The 20,210-nt window shown below is 45.8% G+C and overlaps 1 protein-coding gene across 2 annotated transcripts in view; it reads right to left on the minus strand.

Annotated features, from left to right (window-relative positions):
• The window catches only part of UBE2O (ubiquitin conjugating enzyme E2 O), a 59,770-nt gene extending 39,560 nt beyond the window's left edge, over positions 1-20,210 (minus strand). Inside the window, exon 1 of one of the 2 annotated variants that reach the window (XM_065034642.1) lies at positions 19,801-20,210. In XM_065034642.1, the coding sequence (XP_064890714.1) occupies positions 19,801-20,175 (375 nt within the window). In that variant the 5' untranslated portion in view covers positions 20,176-20,210. Of the gene's footprint in view, positions 1-6,782; positions 6,831-19,800 lie in introns of those variants that run through there. The other variant, XM_021288620.2, reaches the window with a different exon arrangement.

Consider the following 20,210-nt stretch of genomic DNA (forward strand, 5'->3'; position numbering starts at 1 on the left):
ACACATGTCCAGGGTCACTTCTCCAGTCCCTCCCCACACGGAGCAAAGGCGAGAGCTGTTATAAGAGACACTATGGCTAATACTAGCTGCAAGACAGCGAGCGTTCGGCAAAGGCTTTCTGTTCAATAACACGCCTTCTGAAACAGCTGTATCCACAGATATCATATATTGTTTGGGGTTTTTTTAAAAAAGCCTTTATGACCAGCTCAGGGAGGCTCTGGAACACTAGAGAGAATCCACCCAAAGCTCAGTGCCAGTGTGGGTACCCCCAGCACACATTTATTCCGACAGCAAAGCCGCTCCCAGCTCACACCGCAGAAGTGTGTGAATGCTGCTGGGACAATGCAGCACGATTGCATCATTGCCCAAAAAACCTCAGCTGCATTTTCTATTCACTGAAAGAGTTTCAGTTACCCTCCCCATACATAAATGCTGTATTGGCCTTTACAAAAAGGAATAGCCCATACTGAATCCATACACCAGGCTACAGAAGCACAGTTATTTGATGCCTGAATTTCTGGAATCCCCACACTGCCTTTTTATTCAAGGGGTGGATTCAACACTTGCAGAATGGCAGGGGGAAGACTAAAACACCTCCCAGCCACAGCAGGTTTAATTCATTGCCTCCAACCAACATTCAATTCCCTTTAATAACTCTGAGAAGATCTCACCAGGACCGGTAGCAGCAACAATGCAATAGGGACAAAAGCGTAAAAACCCCTCCGGGTCCAACTTAATACTGTTGGAGCAAAACACTTTTCACCCCTCTTGCACACTAAGTTTAGTGGACTTTTTCTTCCTTATCCTTTCAGTCAGAGCACAAAGCTTTCAATATCATATTTAAGACCCATCAATGTGATCACACAACGCTACTATATCATTTTGCCTCCAGGTGTTTTCTACGCTGATTTCTAAACCATTTATCATAAGCTCTTTGGATTTTTGGCAGCAACCTAAGACAACACAGCATTTGCCCAGCAGAGCATCCAACATCTGCATGAAAACACCTCTGTGTTACTCTGCAGGTATCCATTCAGTTATTGATGTGACAATAATTCAAGGTTATAGCTCAGGGAATCTTCTTTCTCCCTGTCCCTTCCTTGGCAACTGAGCAACCAAAAAGCACATATATAGATGGAGTCACTGAGCCGCTGGTATCAGTAAACACTTTCACCAATGGCATAGAAACCAGAGGAGCAATAAAGCCAGATGTTCCCTGGTTTTGAATGAAGTACATACAGTTCCCATTCTAAACCTGAAATTGCATTATTAAACACCTCTCTGCACACAGGTTTTAAGGGCAAAATCCTTCATACCTGCATGAATCCATGCCAGCCTGGTTTTCCCCTGGACACAGCATACAGACAACACTACACTTCCTGTATGAGTATAGCTTTATGCTCCTCAACTCCATACACACTCTGCATCACAACACAGCCAAACAGCTGTACAGCAATCACAAATTACTGGGAAAAAAATTGCCCAAGATGCTCCAATCCAGTTTTCAAGAATGGCTTGGGCATTTAGGAGACCCTGCAGAGTCCCCAGGGCAGTAACACACTTCTAAGCCAGCCATGAAACCAAAACCTTCCCTTTTTCAGAGAAACCTGGAACTGCCCCTTCACTAAAAACATTTCTAAAAGCTCACATCTCATGGGCAAGCAAGGGGAGATTGACTGTTAACAGAACTCACCTTGGAGCTGACTATGTTCCCATAGAGGCAAAGACAAAAGTCTCAGAACTTTCCTAACTGGGGTTTAAATCTATTTAAGGGATGCTTGGCCGCATCCCTCACCTCTGCATACAGATCAGCAGGCTGCTCCTAGCAGGTTTTTTTAAAAGCCTTCTCCACATTTGTACAACTTCAGCAGGAACACGGGAGCACGTCTCTACCCTCTTCCTGGCCTAATATGACAAACATCAGATAGTAACATCACCTGTAAGATATTTCAATGCAGATCTGATTAGAAAAGATGCTGAAATGGCACTGGGGGATGTCACGTTTGACTTGGCAGCTCTGTCATATTGCACAGTTACAAAGCACATGCGCCCCCTCTTATCCCTCACACCCCTCCTCGGACCTGCGAGCTCAGCCTAAGGTCTGAGATGAGCTGAGATTTTCATCTTAAGTATTTTCCCCGCCTCCGTGGACTCCGAGGTGTAGCCTGAGTGGTAAGTAGCTCTGCTGAGGCTGCCCTTAGAGCAATAAGTGCTCACTCCAGACAGCATGAGCAAAATGCAGCTAAAAGCCTGTTTGCCTGAAGTCAGCAGTTCTGCCTCCAAACAGACACACAGCTAGTCAGTGAGAAGCTCTTTTTTCCTCTTAAAAAAAACACCACCAAAAAAAGCCTTTCAGAGCAGAACGGCTCTAGATTCCTAGCACAGACACAATATTGAGTCTTGCATTATACCTATGCTAACAGCCTCTTGGGAATTTCTTAACCAAGAGGAAAAAACACTAACAACAAATGATGCAGCTAATCAATTACAAAGCCACTGATCCCCGTCCCTACAGTGGCGTGACTTCAAATGCGTGCTTTGTACATCTGGATGCCTTTGCATCTACACACCAAAGAATAAAAACAGTCTGGTGAACAACTAATCAATAGCCTCCTCTGCAAAATACATTTTACCTTCTTAAACAAGGTCAATTATCCTTGACAGGGAGCCCTGTATTTCCTGGAACTGCAATTCACAGGATGACTACTTCCTAGAATACCCTTTTTTGAGGATATATTGATGCATGAATACAGTAGGAAAGTGTATATTTTGCTTCAACTCTTTTGCCAGACTCTTCGTTATGTGCCATATACATAATATGTTCTTTGCTTTAATGACTTCAGGGATTTCAGTCCATCACCACCTCGGTGAAACACTGAGCCATAAACACAGTTTGGGTAGGTTTGCAAACACTATAAAAATACCCTCAGAAGATGATTTAGAGAGCTGAGCTCCCCTGACAGCTGGAGCAGCACTCGGCCTCCTCCTGCACACTGCCAGCAAAATGGAGCTGAGCTGAACTTTGCCTCTGCCCAGCGCTGCCAAAATGCAACACGCCCCGGCAGGACTGCCCTGCAAACCCCTGAAAAGGGGACAAAGCTGCAGGCCTGTGACTGCGGAAAGTAGCGATGGGACAGCAGATTCCAGAGTCACCACAAAGGCACACGGCACGAACTGAACAGCATCGGCACAACCATAAGCAGAACCGCTGCAAGGTGCTGAGTCCCGGCCGTGTTCTGGGAAGGGATGGTGCGTTGATAAGCCTCAGGCTGCACTCTATGGGCTGTCGTTCCTAATTAGACATACAAACTAGGCTCTCCCTTAAAACTGCCCCTACTCATTAACGGCCACTGCGTACTCCGCAGATGTGGCAGGCTTCTGAAAAAGATGTGTAACCTCCAGCAGCAACTCAAACCAACTCAGACCAACCACTGCCAGGACACCCCCACACGTACAACAGCGATTTTCACTTGAAAAGATTCCCCAGCTTTGCGTCTGTAAAGGCACAGTGTCATCAGCTGCCATGAAAAATCAGGTGCACCATTAAATAGTGGACAACAATAAGCCAAGAACATGGCACATCTCCATTTGAGGGTGTACGCTCTGAATATACTCAAGTATCTACTCAGATACTCAAGTATGCAAGATACTGTCAAGATTTCAAAGTATGCTGAATACACAGAAAAAGCTGCAAAAGGGATATTTTTCTATTAATATAAGTTGCACATTGAGTTCTTACCACAAACTAAAAAAAATAATCCAGAAGTCACCTGATGTGGCAGAATCCTGTACTAAAAGCTCCTCAGCCGTGAACACCTGCATAATATAACCACCAGCCTCAGACTCACTTCTGACGGGTATTTGTCAGTTGTTTTTTTATCCACCGCTTATCAGGTGTGCATTACAAGATCTCCTGCACGCTACGACAAGCACCTTTACAGCAGATTCACGCAGTGAACACCGAGCTCTCCCTCCTCTGTGCAGAGCCAGATCCATCTCACTTAATTCACCTGCCCAGATTCAGTTCTCATTACCCCGGAGCTACGTGCCTGGCTCAGATGGCCATGTATGCAACATTACCTTTATCCTCTCAGGTACTTGCCGGTGCCTCACACCTCGCTGCTTTCCTCCTTTACCCTTGCCTGGGGCACCAAAGGCTGAGAACATGGATTTGGACAGAGAAAACAGCAGACAGGAGGATGGAGTGGTCAGAATGCCAGCCATGGAGCCTTAAGAATCACATTTGCCATGGCATTTAGTAGGGCTGAAGCTGCTACTTAATTAGGTTTGCTTAATGAGTCATATTAAATAGCGTGTATGTAAGAACAGGTTTTCCATTAGTGTGAGGACCTCACTGGATTATCTAGGTGAAATGCTGCCATTACAATGGAGTCTTTTTTTCATTTTATATACTTAACCATGACCTACATTCCTCTGCTCGAAGGCGGCCCATCTCCAGAGGGAATGTGCCTGTTTAATCAGCTCCAGCATTTTTTCTGGGTTCAGCAGGGAAGGCTGGAGCAGCCTCTTGTCTCTTCAGATAACACACAGCTTACAGAAGCTCCAGGAGAGAGTGGTAGAAAAGCCATCGCATTCAGATACAGGCAGGCAGCATCTGTAGCCTGATCTGACCAGCACCCTCCGCTCCAGGGACTGCTGGGATCGGTGGACACCAAAGCCTCGATGAGCCCAACCAGCTGCTTCACCCTGTTGGGCAAGGGGTTGTCTCCTGGCGAAACTTCAGTCAAGATTGGGTTTGAGGAAAAGAAAACCAGGAGAAGTCTTTGAGGCAGTCAGCAACCTTAACTCTTGTCTCCACAGTAAATAAGCCTAACAGCCATTAGTAAAGAGAATGTACAGACAGACTCGCCAACTGCATTAAAATACAAAAAGGGAGCAGCAACTCATGTAAGGATTACACCTTACCCTTGTTCCCAGAAACAGGAAAAATCACTGTAAGCGTAGGAGTGTCCTGCTTGTGAGGGTGTCATGGCTGCAACAGGAACTGAAAAGGGCTAGAAAAAGCTGTGACAGTAACACACCTCACTGCCACAGCCCTTAGCAAACACTAATTTGATCAATGCATTCTCAACAGGAAGCGTTTCAGATTTACACTTTTCCAATCCCATATCCATTTTAGAGACTAAAAAAACCCAGTTTTTACAAGCTAATCCACATCATTTTTCTACCCTCTCCATCACCACCAGCAATAAGACCCCCTGATACCTCTGAAGTCTGTTAGCTTTGTTGGTGCGTGATGCAGAACAGGATACACCCAATGCTGCAAAGCTCAACAATACTGACAGCAGTAAAAACAACTCCTGCTTTGGTATACTAAGCAGTTAACATCAGGAGGTACACAGAACGGGCATACAATAAGCTGTCACAAAACAACAAGGATTATGTTACACAGAAGCAGGTCTGAGATTTAAAAAGATGAGATCATCAGGGGTGTGGTAAGAAAGCCATGGATAAAAAAAAATCCCATGATTTTCCCTTTTATTCGCATCATCCCAAACAGAACAAACTAAGGAGAGATCAGGCTTAAAGTTCTTTGAAGGAAACAAACACACCCTCTCCTTTGTCATGAGATAAAGTCCTTTCCTTCGCAGTGCAGCTCTGAGACACAGGCTGATGGATGCCGATGCAAAGGGCCTTGCCTGCACAAGGGCAGCAGCCAGGGCAGGTCTGGTAGCCAGACCTGGGCCACCTACCGCAGGCCAGACCCCGGCCACCAGCACCATTCCCATCACACCCTACTCCTTCACTTCAGCACGGACACCTGGTGCTGTTCAGCATCCCATCTGCCAGACTTGGGGAAATGAAACAAAGCAGAAAAGATTTCAACTGCATGGAAAATTAACTCTATTTCAGACAAACCTGCACAATCCCAAACTCAGCTGTGAGCCAGCACGCACACTGTACTTACTCCACCAGAGCATCACAGTCTCGGCACGGGAAGAAGAGGTGAAGTCTGCTCCTCCTCGCCCAGCCCTTTGCAGAACTGTCATTTCTCATGCCATTTTAATGTGCTTTGTTTTTAAATATCAGCCAGCGAAGCATAACGTGGGCGTACAGAGCCATTAACTACTGGCCTGGAGTCTAAATGACTAGAGGTGGTAGGACAAGCTGATTTTCCGAAGGTTTCAACCCATGAGGGGCCACCTGCCCAGAGAGCTACATAACAAGACATAACAAATCCCACTGAAAATCTACACAGAAGGGTTTCCAGAGCCCGTTGTATGACATCCTTGAGGGCCACTGAACATGATAAGCACACTGTGAACTGATCTCCTTTATTTTTATCAGGATTCAGACCTTGGAGTAACAAAGTTACTGTTCACAATTGCCTAAAAGTATGATGAGTGGAACACTTACCTGTTTTAGAAGCGAAGTTTAACCCCAAACTTTTAGGGACAATTAAGTCAACATTTATATTTAAGCTGAAACATAACAAGGGCCTCCCCTACTGTGTACTTGACCAGCAGTAACACAAACGTTTTGTGGCAGAGTCCTGGTAGGAACACAGGTCACCTCTGAAACCATCCCCTGCCTGCAAGGGTTGCACTGATGGATGGTTTATATTGAAGTACTGCAATAATTAGTAAATGATTAATTGAATACAAGACAACCATATAGTTCTCCTGTCATAAATCTGTATTTTCAACCCAAGAGAAAAGGCAAATACCACTTTTCTGGGTTAAATGATTTTAAAGAAACTCCAACTCTCGCCACCCTGATTTCTGCACTCATTGGGATGGACCCTCCATCCATATTCTTACCGCACTTAGGTATTCCATGGACAAAGCATACATGTTGTTCCAGCCCCAAATTCAAAGTTCTTCCTTAGCTTTCAGTCTGGTCAGCAACCTAGGCTGAGATGGCAATGCAAAGATGGGAATTACTACAAATCATTTATCCAGTGGTGTGGGGCATGCTTGTCCATCGGTGGCTTGGGTCTTCTGCCACAGCCACATTCCAACCCTGTCAGGATTGTAAGGTCACCACAATTGCATCACCAGCACTAAGCCTCCCTGACAGCCACAACAAGGCAACGCAGAGGTCACTTCCACAGGCTTTGGGTGTTGGAGATTTTCACCAACACCTCACTAGCTCACTTAATAAAGCAATGATAACTGCAAAAAGGCACTCAACAGTCAGGTTTCTCATCCAGCTACCTGAAGCCTCTAAGCACCTCAGGGTCAATGCATTTACATGTCACCTTTTGAACAGCAACAGCCCAAAGATCAGAAGGTGAATTAATAGGCTTTGACTTTTAACCCAAAAATCCCAGGTCTATTTCATCTGGCAAAGATGATTTCAATACACTAGCTTTCAAAAAGAAAAAATGCCAATGAAGTTTAAAAAGAAGCTGCCGCTCTCATCTCAAGAGTAAGTGATGATCAGTGTAGAGTTTATCATCCCGGAAAATGATAGCGATAAAGGCAAGTAACATTTGCAATTGAATCCTACTTCTACTACACATACCAATCACAGACCCCTCCACAAAGTTCAAGTAACACTTCAGGGTGGAACGGATCAAGAGAAACTGCAATATTCCTCTTGCAGAAAACGGCATCAGAAGCCCAGTCCCCAGCAATGCTGCAGAGACGGCATGCGATGGATAAATATTTTGATGGGGAAGTCACCATAGCTTACGCTTTCAGAGGACAATTATAAAAAGAGAATTGTGAAGATACTTGAACAGTGCATCAAAAAGCATATTGCTAGATGTTACCAACAGTCTGGGCACTCAAACAACACTTCTCTTCATAAAAATGGGGAAAAAAAACCTTTGTGATGTGCACAGAAGTAGGGAACTGAAAACAGTGTCGTTTCCTAAAAGTAAGTTAATTAAAAATCACTGACAGTGGAGGAGTAGGGTGGGATACAAACAATACAGATCTATTAGTGTGACATTTTAACAACAGCAGCTTTTGTGAATGGAGCACTGAGATGATTCAAGAAAACATTAGAGTTTCAAACCACGCCAAAGAGAAGTGCTGATAAATGGCCATCTCACCATTACAACATCTCTTGGCAGGGATGTGCAGCTTTCGATACACCCGATAAAGACAATTCCTCTCTCTGCTCAGAGACGTGCATTCTACACATCACCCAGATTTCACCCAAGCGACATTTCAGTAGCACCTGCCCCCAGTTAAAATCACTATTTATAGCAAGGTGGGTGTCAAAAAGGGCAATTTCACCCATCACTTAAGGTCTAGGCACAAATCACAGACTACAAGTTGTCATTTATGATTAAAAGCTCTTCCTCTTCCTGGGCTCTAATGGAGATTTGCAACTTTGCTCAAAGCTCTAATGGACATTTGCCAACATGCTGAACGTGACAGGTGCCTTCTTTTCCCAAAAGCACAGGAGAAACCCAGCGGCAATGTCTGGATGAGGCTAAGCTGGCAGTAGCAGCACTAGCTATGCACTCAGCAGGTACTAACCTTGCAATGCTCCTACCAGAGCCTCATTTCCACACAGGACCACAACAAACATCCTTTGTTTCACTTTTCTTTAGCACACCCATTCTCCTAACTACTTCATTTCAAATACCATAAAGCGATTTAGTGGGAAAAAAAAGGCCTTTTTAGCTCCCATACCAGTGTCATTCATTAGCAGGAAAACCCAAAAACCCAGCTTAACAGCGCTGCCTGGTTCAGATGGAACACTGCCACCCAGGCTGGCAGGTCATGCTTAACCAACAGAGTGTTTTGAGAACATCCAGGGATGTTTTTCTGATGAAACTGAGAAAACAAGAGGGGAAAATGGATGCCCTGCCAGGCAGGCAGGCAAAGCATCAGTCAGCTCTGCCACTGTCCAGAGCCAGGTAGGGACCGCTTGCTTCAAAGCAATGAACATGCTATTGCCCTGAATACCTTCACTCCCAGAGAAAAATGCAAATAGGAAAAATAAGGGATGTACAGATAAATGGGGAGGAGGAGAAAGGGTCTTTGAGGCACCAGAGATCCTGGCGTGGGGAGAAAACTAAACCTAATCAAAGGGCATAAACATGTAAGGGCCTCTGAAGTAGCAAAATGGTATAAAAGTGGAAAAAAAAGCTACGAAAAAAAGCTTGCTACCACAACAAACTTTTGTCTACAGCAGCAGGAAGACACCTGATCCTCTTACAGCACAGCAGGAACCAGCTGAGCTAAGAGCCAAACTAGCAAATATCTAAGAACTGCAATTTGGTGTCTTTTCTACTGTGCTCAATAGCACACACAGGTTGGACAATGACACCGTGAACGTCATTCTGCATCTAAACCCTGATCTTTTGTTTTGAGCCCTCATTCAAGCGTTGCCAGCACTGCAGATCAGAGACACGCAATCCAAACTGAACTGGAGCTAAGTTAGCAGCACCGGCGATAACAAACGGCATTTCACAGGATTTCTTAGGCTGCTTTCCAAAACGAGCATCACGGGCTCTCCAGCCCGCGGGGCATTCGGTTCGCTGCCGTCATCGCATCAACGCGATTCTTTCAGCATGAAGGAGATGCAGATAGAAGCCGCACAGCAGACTAAGATCACTCAAACGCTTCTACAAAATGGCTTGCTGGTTAAAACAGTACCAAGCAATCAAAGATTCAAGTTCTAATAAGCAAGAGCTCTCCACCCCGAGTTTGCTGCCCCTCCACGCGCTCACCATTAAGAGAATAAAGGCACAACACTCATTTAGAGAAGCAGGAGCACAGAGACAGGAATCTGCCCTACAACCACCACCTTTAAAAGCTGATCTTTTCACTCCATTTCTCACCACTGTTCTCCTGACAGCAAACGTTTATCAATGCCAGATTAGAAGAGATTAATTAAGCTATCACACGAGAAAGTTAAGGTTCATGTCAGTCACCACGGGCAGTAAAGAACACTCCATATTAGAGATAGGGTGGGTGATGAGACCCGTCCACCCAACTACGGCCAAGGTGAAATGCCGTTTGTCAAACCCAGTGCTTGGGGATCACCATCAGTTTCCATCTACACAACTCCTAAAGGAAAAAAATAGCTTTTGCAGCAGGTGTTCACTTTACAGCAAGTGTGCCAGCTATGAGAGTTCTCAGATAAGAATATTTTCTCTCCAAAACTGCCTTGCTCGCACGGTTGTACAGACGCTTATCAGGAAGACTGCCGGAATCTGAAGAGAAAGGAACCTTGTGTGGCACAGACAAAAGCAGCCAAAGCAGCAGTGAGAGGGAGGCATAAGGTATGAATACACATTGTGTGTTTGCACCTGAATGGCAATTAAACAGTAGAATACACAGAATTAGTGCAACATACACTTGGGTCACATTTGCTATGCTAACATAAGACACCATTCAACTCACAACTACTTTAACCATTATGCAAGAGCAGGTAGATTCCAAATGGTAACCAGTATCTGTGGATGGCAATCTGGTATTAAATTATGTTACTGAGAACAGGAAAAGAAAAATACAAACATGATTGCAAGGAAGCCAGGAACTGAGGCTGGATGTCTGCCAAAGCTCCAGGTGTCAACACTGGAGAAAAGAAAAACAACCCAACACACCACACAGAAATACTCCACCAATTAAAGATTCTACACATGCATTACAGTGACCATATCCATTACCGTATTTGTGATATTTATTTCCTATAAATTGATCTTTCTCTAAGATCCCCACAAAACAAGAAGTACGAGAGCAGATCACATAATAAATACTCTTGTGAAATACAAAGAGTGCTTGATTCAAGAAGTGTGAAGTTTCCATCTAACACTCTGGCTCAGACAAAAGCAGCTTCAGGAAAGAAACATTAATACAACAAGGCACTTGAGGCTGATCAGAGCAGCCAGAGCCAATTCTGATCGAGCAAGCATGGTGTGAACTGGAGCAGGAGCGGCCAAAGGCTGCAAGAGGAGCAGGGAAAGAGCCCGGGACTTCCTGCCCCGCACATTTTATTACAGTGAGTCACCCTGTACTTAGCACTTTGCTTTATCATTACACAGCAGATTTCGTTTGTGAATGAAATGAGACATTTCTGTCATGCGCCAGCACAATCCCCAACACCACATAGAACTAAACCAAGGAAGTTTCTAGGCTGAGAGTCAAAAAGGCAAATAAACCAATTCAGCTGCACAGGTCAGATGTTCTGAGTGAAAAGGTAGTTACTGAGCCAATAACACACTCTGAATCCAATTGTCTAATTCTTACACACAAAGTGAGATCCAAAAGCAGTGACAGCTGGCATGGGAGGATAATAAAAATATCAATTAATATATTTTTTAAAATCCTGAAGTTTATTCCTAATTTAAGCAGCCAGGAATTCTGGTATTTCCTGTACAGTGTCACCTTCCCTGCTGTGTAATTCTGCAAGGTGATCTCTTCTTCCTTATATTTTAGGAATATACAGAGGTGCATAGTCTAGGAAGCAATTTGCTTTATCCAGGACACAGCTTGCTTCATCTTGTGAAGTTCACTCCAGTTCAGAAAGCTTCCCCAGTCAGGATAATTCAGGTCTCTGTTCAATCACAAGCTGCATTAAATACACCCCAAGGAGGAACCATTATATACTACTACAACTCCTCAGGAAGAGCTTCCTAAGCTCTTTGGAATACACATGAAATATTGGCCAGGCCACCTCTTACAGAAAATAAATGAATCATCCACACCTGCAGATTTCAAAAACAAAAAAAGGATTAAAAAAACCCAACCAAACAAACCCAACCAACTCCCTCAAACACAAAAAAATAAAACATGAAACAAAAAAACTAGAAGCTTTGCAGGAAGGATGGAGATTCCTCCCTCTCCCACCTCCCATTCTCTGCTTTAAACTGCAGCCAATTTGCTAAGATGAGCTGTACTGCAGCGTGGAAAACCAGAGCGACTTTTACAACCTGTGGCACAAGGACAGAGAAAAGGCTTCTGACATAACTCGCATGTGTTAAGGACAAAACAATAAAAAAGAAGAGCCACACAACTGCGTAGTAATTCTAATTTTAGAAAAACGTGGTTATTTTGTCTCAAGACTAATGCTGTTTCAAGGAACTTGGACTCAGATGGCAAACAGAAGCATGAATATTTCTTGCAGTAGTCATGCAAATTATTCACTTGGATTAGACACATAAACTACCTTCCAAGGAAAAAATAACCAACAACTTCCATCTTCAAAACCAGACAGAAGGGCAAAGCCAAAGGACAAATCCACTGTAGTGCCTTGCTAGAAGTCTGATCAATCCTGAACAAAAATATCAAGCTCCAACTGTGTTTCAGCATAGCTGCTGCCAACAATTTCACCAGAGATGGAGATCTAGGACCAGTTATTCAATATATTCAGGCATATATATATATTTTTGATTCTAGAAACACCGCTATGAACCACGCTAACAGCCTACACCTAGGCTGCACTTCACTGACTACATTTCTTTCTAATCCAGCCTCACAACACTCATACCTCACTAGATTTACACCTAAACTAACTTTAAAAAATGCTAGGCTATTCCATTTAGTTACTCATGTGAGTAAAATCAAATCAAACTTGAGCTCCTCAATAGCAAGGGATACAGTATGCCATCTAGTTTCCAAGCATCCCATTTTACACATATGCCAAATAACCAATGTATTATGGTTCGGGGTGAAAATATTGGCCCACGTCTCCCGCTATAACTGCCCTGAGGAACATCAAAGCTTTGTCCACCACCCAGACAGCTCGTGCTCCCCAGCTCTGAGCAGAAAGGGTCAGAGAAGCCATTGAGCAGCCACCAAAACCAACACCTGGCAGCATGGATGCAGGTTGTCTTACCCACAGCCACCCGTGGGGGAGAGTTTGTGTCACCTTTCCAACATCCACAGCCAAAGAGGTTTTGTTTTCCCGGCTCTGATGTGGCACTTAGAAAGTAAGTAGCACTTTTCATCTTCAAAGTATCCTTAGCAGCAGAGAAGCAGCACCGTTTCTTACAACCAAAATGATTAACACGCAACATTCTTTTAGTCTCAAAGAAGCTACATCCTTTCAAAAGTAGGTTAAAAAGTACATCAGTCGTGATGGAACTAATTCCAGCTCTCCCAGTATTAGTGTGCTGCACTAAGCAGAAGGTTCATGATCCACCAATGTACGAAAACTGTACCCAGTTTCTTCAACAGGACTGATGCACCAAAGACTTGCAGCTTTGGGCTAAGAAATAGAGCTAAAAAGCCTTAAGCTCCTCAGCTTTTCAGCTGGTGATTAAACAGTCCGAGTTACTTGTCCGTCTCCAAACCCCTCTCTCACAAGCAGAAAAACTAACAGCTTTACAGGCAGCAGAAAGGGAAGCGTCGTGCTTCCAGGACTGCTTGGGCTTTATAATATTCAGTAACAACGATTTCCCAGTGTTTTGACTGCAGAAAGCAGTCATGGAAAGCAGGAAAGGAGCACACAGAGCAAGAGGGTAAGAAATCCTGGCTCATCTTTTATTCACATCGAGGTGGTGTTTGATGTGTGCTGAACACAGAACCACATGCAGCTTCACGGAACTGCAGCGACTGCACGGTACAAAATGAACGCTGCTTAATGGACCAAGGGCACCGCTACCTAGTTTCTCTTCAGCTCAAGGGACTGTAACCAGAGGCTGTGAAGTGATACCACTCCAAATGCAAGCTGAGCAGGGTTTCCTTGTTCCAAATTTACTCCCAAGATACACAGAGATGCTTTCTATCAAGAACCACACTGCGCCCACATCACACCCAAGCGCACAAGGCTGGGCTGCATGTGCCCGGGACCAGCCAGAGGATCCTCCACACAATTCGTGTGACACAGACCGAAAAGAGCAATAAGAATTAAAGGACACCTGTCAACTTGAGACTCAGATACATCTGAAAGAGCTGCAGCTATCGCAGCAGCAATCCCCACCCACCTCCTACTACCAAAACCACCTTTTTCATAGAACTTAATGTTTCTAACCACCCCTTACAATCATTATTGCTCCACCCCCCACATAGTCTCCTGCTCCCTTCACAGAAACACTTAACACTCAGAAATTTAAGGAAAAAAAACCCTTACCAATATCTGTCAAAAAGAAATCCTCATCCAGTCCCAGAACCTTGCCATTACGAGACCATTACCTTTGCTGGAGTTTGGTAACTCTGCAAATTCAAGTTTGCAGAATATTTTAGTTTCAGCCACAAACATGCACACATCTACTTTCCTGCCTCACAGGCAACAGCAAATGGAAAAAAACAAAAAAGCCCAAACATCACCATGGAGTGTCCCTATGGTTTTTTATCTCTAGAAGGTGGAGTTCGCATTCTCCTACCTTGCCATAGGTCTAAAGGTCTCGGGAGTGGGACACACCAGCTACACAAGAGTCTGGACAGAGGTACAGGTAAAGTGCTCCAGGGCACAACATACAGCAAAACCAACACAAACCACACACAAAAAGCACAAGCCATCATCTCTCAGTTTTGGGAAACTCAGGACTGACAACCCCAAAAGCAAGTCCAAAGATTTTGGATGGAAGCATCAGCTCCTGTGCTTGCAATGACCCATTTGGGCAAAACTCCAGCACACCAGAGGTAGCAGCAGAGTGGAAACAATGAGGCAGGTTTTTCCTAAGTAGCATTTAGGAAGGTGCCATCTTCTTCTGAGCCTTTGAAATCCCCCAAGTAATTAAAGAGTCAAACAGTCAAAAGAGAGGAGGCTTTTAGCTTCACAAACACTGATTATTTCCCAACACAGATACCGAACATTAAAAAGTGTCTTTCCTATGAAGAGAGGAGCTGAGGACAGCTGCCATAAGCAAGCAAGACCTTGCTCCAAAAAGCATCTGTCAAAGCTTCTGCCATTTAACTTCAAGGAAGAATCTTCAAGCAAAAAAGTAACTTTATACAATTTCTTAAAGCTGCTTCTTTGCAGAAGTCTGCACTGGAGCTGCATCACATCAGCAAAACGCCTCACAGGTATTTCAGAGTCTGTCATGGGCTTTGACTGATTCCTTCTAAAGCTTTTAGCGCACATTAGTTTGTTTGCTAGTCCTAAGTGCATTACTAATTTAGCTTTTCCTTTTTAAGCTATACCAGCACGCTGAAAGTGAGCGCATCACAAACCACTTGCTCGAGGAGAGGTTTCGTTCTTCTTAAAAATAACACTCCTGCCTAGATTTGGAATAGTTATAATTAATTGCTTAGCCCAGGTGGCCACTTGCAACGCCTGAACTGTCAATTCACTCTGCAGGCTGTACACAAAGCAATTCTCCATACAGTAATAGCGTACACTATTCAGTACTCCTGCGATTTCCATACTGCAAGTTGTGCCATATCCCACTTTTGCAGCAAAATATTAATGATGATCCCCAAGTCTATATTGCAAGAACCAAGCACATCAAAGTAAAACGGGGAATCGACTCAAGGCTACATCACCTCGCAACAGTTACTCACAGGATGGAAAGGTCACCCATTAAAGTGGTTCTATTTTACACAAAAATTCCAGTAAGCCTATTTTCTTCTCCTGCCTCTAACAGCTGCAAACATCAGGTGGTTTCAAAGAACCCCCTAGGAGACTAACTGAAATGTCAGATGCAAGAAGAGGGTTAGATACAGCTTCCTCGCGCAATAAACCCAGTATGAATAGTTTATGGGCATTGAATTTGTGTGCTGCAATAAAACCAGAGCTCTGCGCTGCGACCAGCATTTCCTCACGGCTCCCAAAAAGGACCCTGCAAGGCAGAGCTTTCCCTCTTCACCTGCTGCACCAGACCCACGCTGCACCGCCACGCTTCCCAATGGCCAATTCCTGGCCAGGCTTGCAGATGGAAGATTTTTAAGGCTCTGTTTTCATGCCTCAATTGCAAATATGTTTCACAGAGTCACTAGGTAGGACTAACACCTGCAGAGTGCACACCGGTGGGATGGGATGGCAGCAACAAGGGCTGAGGGTGGCTGTAAAGGGAGAGAGGGAAAACAAAAGCCTTCAGTAAAAGGGAATACTTCTTCACCTATAGTATAAGCACAGAAAGATTGCAACTTAAAAGTTTAGATCGCAGCAGTGACTACATGGCAATATTCAAACAAGAATCAAAATATTCATTAAAATCTCGAAATGATGGGAGTAACACATCATCAGGAACTTCTCCTGCAACTTTATATTCACAACTCAATGTCTGAGGTCAAGAAATTTGAGCAGTGAAGGGTGGGAAGGAACAGAAGGGCTGTGTGGGATGAAGCAGAGTCAAATTTATATGGAGACTTGTGGAGATAACATCAGCTCATTTCCAGCTAACAAACTGATCAGCCCCTGGATTATGTCTGAGGAGTCCTGATAGTTTTAATTCATTCCCAAAGGAAAGCTCACACCAAATTATATTTGGGACCTTACTAAACAAAAGGCTGCTAAAAACCTCAACAAAAAAATAAATAAATTGCACCTTGACTCCTACAGCAACCCCAGGACCCCAGAGGGTCCCCAACACGTAAATCAGTCAGCACTGTGTGCGTACCACAGTGTCACCCCAAGTCACCAGCTCAAGCATTTGCTCCCCCAGGTGGGAACTCAGCAGCCAAAGGCCTGAGATAAGGTGCTGAAACACAACACCTGCACTTTCCACTTCCCCCAGCTGCAGCTCCTGCGTATCTGCCTTGCACAGGCTTTGTGAAAATTAAAGGTGCCAGAGAGCACTGAGGTTTTCAGGCAGGAGGAAGGGTAGCAGCACTTTAAAGCAGCCTATATGAGCCTTACTAATATTGAAAATGTTCGGCATTTTTGCGAATGCCCAAAGGCAGCTCAAGCGTACAGCAGGAACACTATCCTACAGCTGAGAAATCTTGACATTAAAATTCAGCTGGGTCTCAAGTAATCCTGCTAATTTGTTAGAAAAAGCATCAACTGCTGACACCAGTTTGCAGTACTTTCACAGCTCAAGTCACAAATTCCATCTCACATTCAAATGAAGAGATGGCTTTAGCCATAGAATAGGAACTGCTCTTCAGGTTTGTTGGGTCGGGCAAGACATAGGTGGCAAACATATTTGGGAAGGGAAGCTTTGTGCTTCCAGGACTGCTTGGGCTTTACAATATTCAGCAACAATGACTTCCCAGTGTTTTTACCAGGGAAAGTGGTCATGGAAGGCAGGAAAAGAGCACACAGAGCAAGAGGGTAAGAAATCCTGGTTCATCTTCTATTCACATCATCATCACAATGCTGCTAACGACTATCTAGCCAGGAATCAAAGGCCGGAATGCACTTGGATAAACTACTTTTTCGGTTGGTAGAGCAGATGGGGCTTTGTACCAAATGCTAGCTCTATCTCAAGAGAAAGTTTCTTTTGCGCGTTAACATCAGCAATTGCGCATTTTGGGTTAAGCGGCAGTCTGCCTACTATTTCCAACAGGAAAGAGCAACAGCAAGCGTGGAACTTCTAGAAGCAGCAGCAAAAGTCATCAGCCTACCTATTCCCCAGCTGAAAAAGAAAATATTTTAAACCCCCATAGTTTAAAGAAAAGACAGGAAAGCTCTAGGATTATAATTGCGTACAGAGAACTGCTTTTGACCTTGCACTAGGAATTGAAGATGCTGTTTCACTGCCCTCAAAATTTGCAACACTTTATTTCTCCCCTCCCTCCGTTACAACACTTGCTCTATCCAGTACACGTGCCAGGGTTCATCGATCTCCAAGTGCTTGACAAACAGGAGACAGCAGCCAGCCTTCTACACAAAAGTGCGATCTTACATCTAAACAAGGCACATGATGGCACAAGATGGGGCTAGCGAAATCCCTGGCTCCAGGAGCACCTTCACCCTCTACCCGCTGCAGAATTAAGGAAAGAAGAGGTAACAAAAAGGTGCAACAAGCACCCTCTTTAATCCATGGTTCAGCTGTGACCAGGACAGGTTAACATTTTTTAAGTACGTCAAACAAGAATCTTGCAGCCAAAGATGCTAGAGAGCCAGAGTCACAGCCAAAAGATGTATCTGCAGAAAACAGCCGGCAACAGCACCCAAAATTAAACAAACTTTAGGCCCAGGACGACCACGTGGTGCTGATGGTTTGTACCCCTCCCAGCATGGACAATGACAAGCATGTCAGGCTTACCTGGGTTCTTCTCACACATTGGTGTAACACATGAAGGGCTGGGCCACCAGAGAGCTAAAAAACCTGATTATAACCACAAAATGATAAGTCCCACAGCGTGTTTTCAATGGCATCAGATTTGTTTTTAGCAAGCCCGAGCTGCAGCGCAGATCATACACAATACCTCTCAATTTTGTTAGCGGGCAGCTTTTCAAATGGAAAAATCAATATGAAAAGTACACCTTAATTCCTCAAGCACTTAGGAAACTTCTCCCCAGGGTCTGTTACCGGAGAGGTAAAGATGCCTGACCACAGAAAGGAAAGACAGACAGACCATTTATTTACACAAGTATCTTTGATTTCTGATCTTCCCAGCCTAGCTTTTTCTAACACTGCAAAGGGTACAGTTACCAAAGGGCTAAAATCAGAGCCATCACTTCTGGATTCAGGAATCCAATAACAACTCCTAAGACAGTGTTTACTCACCCAAATCAAGGCAGCTTTGTTTAGATGCTGAAAACCACACTCGACCTGGGACAAATTTTTGCTGCAACAGCACACAAAGATTTTATTGGAAGGCTGCAGTTTTTAAATTGTGGTTCTTCAGAGAAAGATTTTTTTTAAGGTAGAAATACATTGCGTGGTAGTATCTTTTCTGAATACCTGTTTTCATTTTCCTTATCTCCAACTGGTCACGTGTCTAATGACACTGCCACCTAAATTTAGCTCATTCTGTTAGCACTTGCAATCCCACCGATGCCTGTAGGACTGCAACACACCTCCCTTCACTCCTCTCGGTCTCCCCTCTCTCCTTCGGCGTACGTGGCCATTTCTGAAATACCAAACAGATGCCAACACCAGAAACCTGCCCAGAGCAGCACCCGGACCCGCTCTGCTGCAAGAACAGCATCGGCCGCCTGTTTTCAGTGCAACGCCCATTCCTCGCAGGCCCCTTTGTGCTATATTACAGTGCCCCCTCGCTCGCTTTTGTCTCCGTACTGTCAGTCAGTCTGTGCTAAACCCCACGGCAGATGAACTTTGGGAAGTGGGAATATTCTAACACATACCTGTACCTCGTGGCTCTTCAGATATAATTAAGAGGCTACAGATTTACATATGCCTCATCATCTGGAGGGGTAAGGGCTCACGTAAACAAGGGCAGATCCAAGCCACGGTTACTTGCCACTGAAATCCTTATCTAGCCAAGGTTTCCCTATTCGGCTGTGAACTCCCCTAACACGGGCGATGACGACACCGTCAAATAAAGGCAGCGATACTGGCCCACATCCCCAGAGAGCGAGAGGGGTTTGGAGCTGACTGGAACCACCTTCACAGCCAGGCCTTTCCTTAGAGTCATTAAGCCCCAGTAGCCACCCAAAGAGCCGAGCTTGCCACCAGCCAAAGGCAGGAGCGACATTTGCGCCGGGCTTCCAGGAGCGCCATGCAGGAAGGGAAAGGGACATCAACCCCTGGAGGACACGGTCCACCTTCCCCACACTCAGGCTGCTGCAGCAGCAGGCAAGGAGGGGGTCATAGGGAAAAAGGGGCAATAAGCCCCTTCTGGGGTGGCTCCAGAGCAGCCGAACGCCCCGGCCCGCGGGGCAGCGAGCCGGCCGGCAGCCCCAAAGCCCGCAGGCCGCGCAGGCCCCTGCCCCGGGAGGCCTCCAAGGCGGAGCCCCGGCCTCGCCGCCAGAGCCAGGCCCCCCGTGCGGGGACACACGGCCGCAGAGGACGAGCCAGGCCGCGGACACCCCCCCTCGGCGGGAGCCGGCGGTGCCCGAGGCCGCCCCGGTTACCTTGGTCTCCTTGACGTGTTGCTTGATCCCCTCCGGGTACCACTGCACCCGCACGTAGCCCCGCCGCAGCGGGCTGGCGCGACCATCCTCCGCGCCGCCGGCCCCGGGGCCTCCCGACTCGGAGCCTCCCGAGCTGGCGGCGCCGCCGCCGCCGCCGCGTCCCCCGCCGCCCTCCTCCTCCTCGGAGTCCGAGTCCTCGCCGTGGATCAGCCGCACCAGGCCGAACCGCACCGAGCCGCGGTAGCGGCCCGACACCAAGTCGTGGGAGAAGAGGAGGCGCTGCGAGCCGCCCGGCGGGGCCGGCAGGGGCAGGGCGGCGGGGGGGGCCGGGGCGGCGGGGGGAGCCGGGGCCGGCTCAGCGGGCTGGTCCGCCATGGCGCCGGGAGAGCGGTAGAGCGCGCGGCCGCGGC

This window comes from Columba livia, chromosome 18 (assembly GCF_036013475.1).
Source record: "Columba livia isolate bColLiv1 breed racing homer chromosome 18, bColLiv1.pat.W.v2, whole genome shotgun sequence".
Classification (NCBI taxonomy): domain Eukaryota; kingdom Metazoa; phylum Chordata; class Aves; order Columbiformes; family Columbidae; genus Columba; species Columba livia.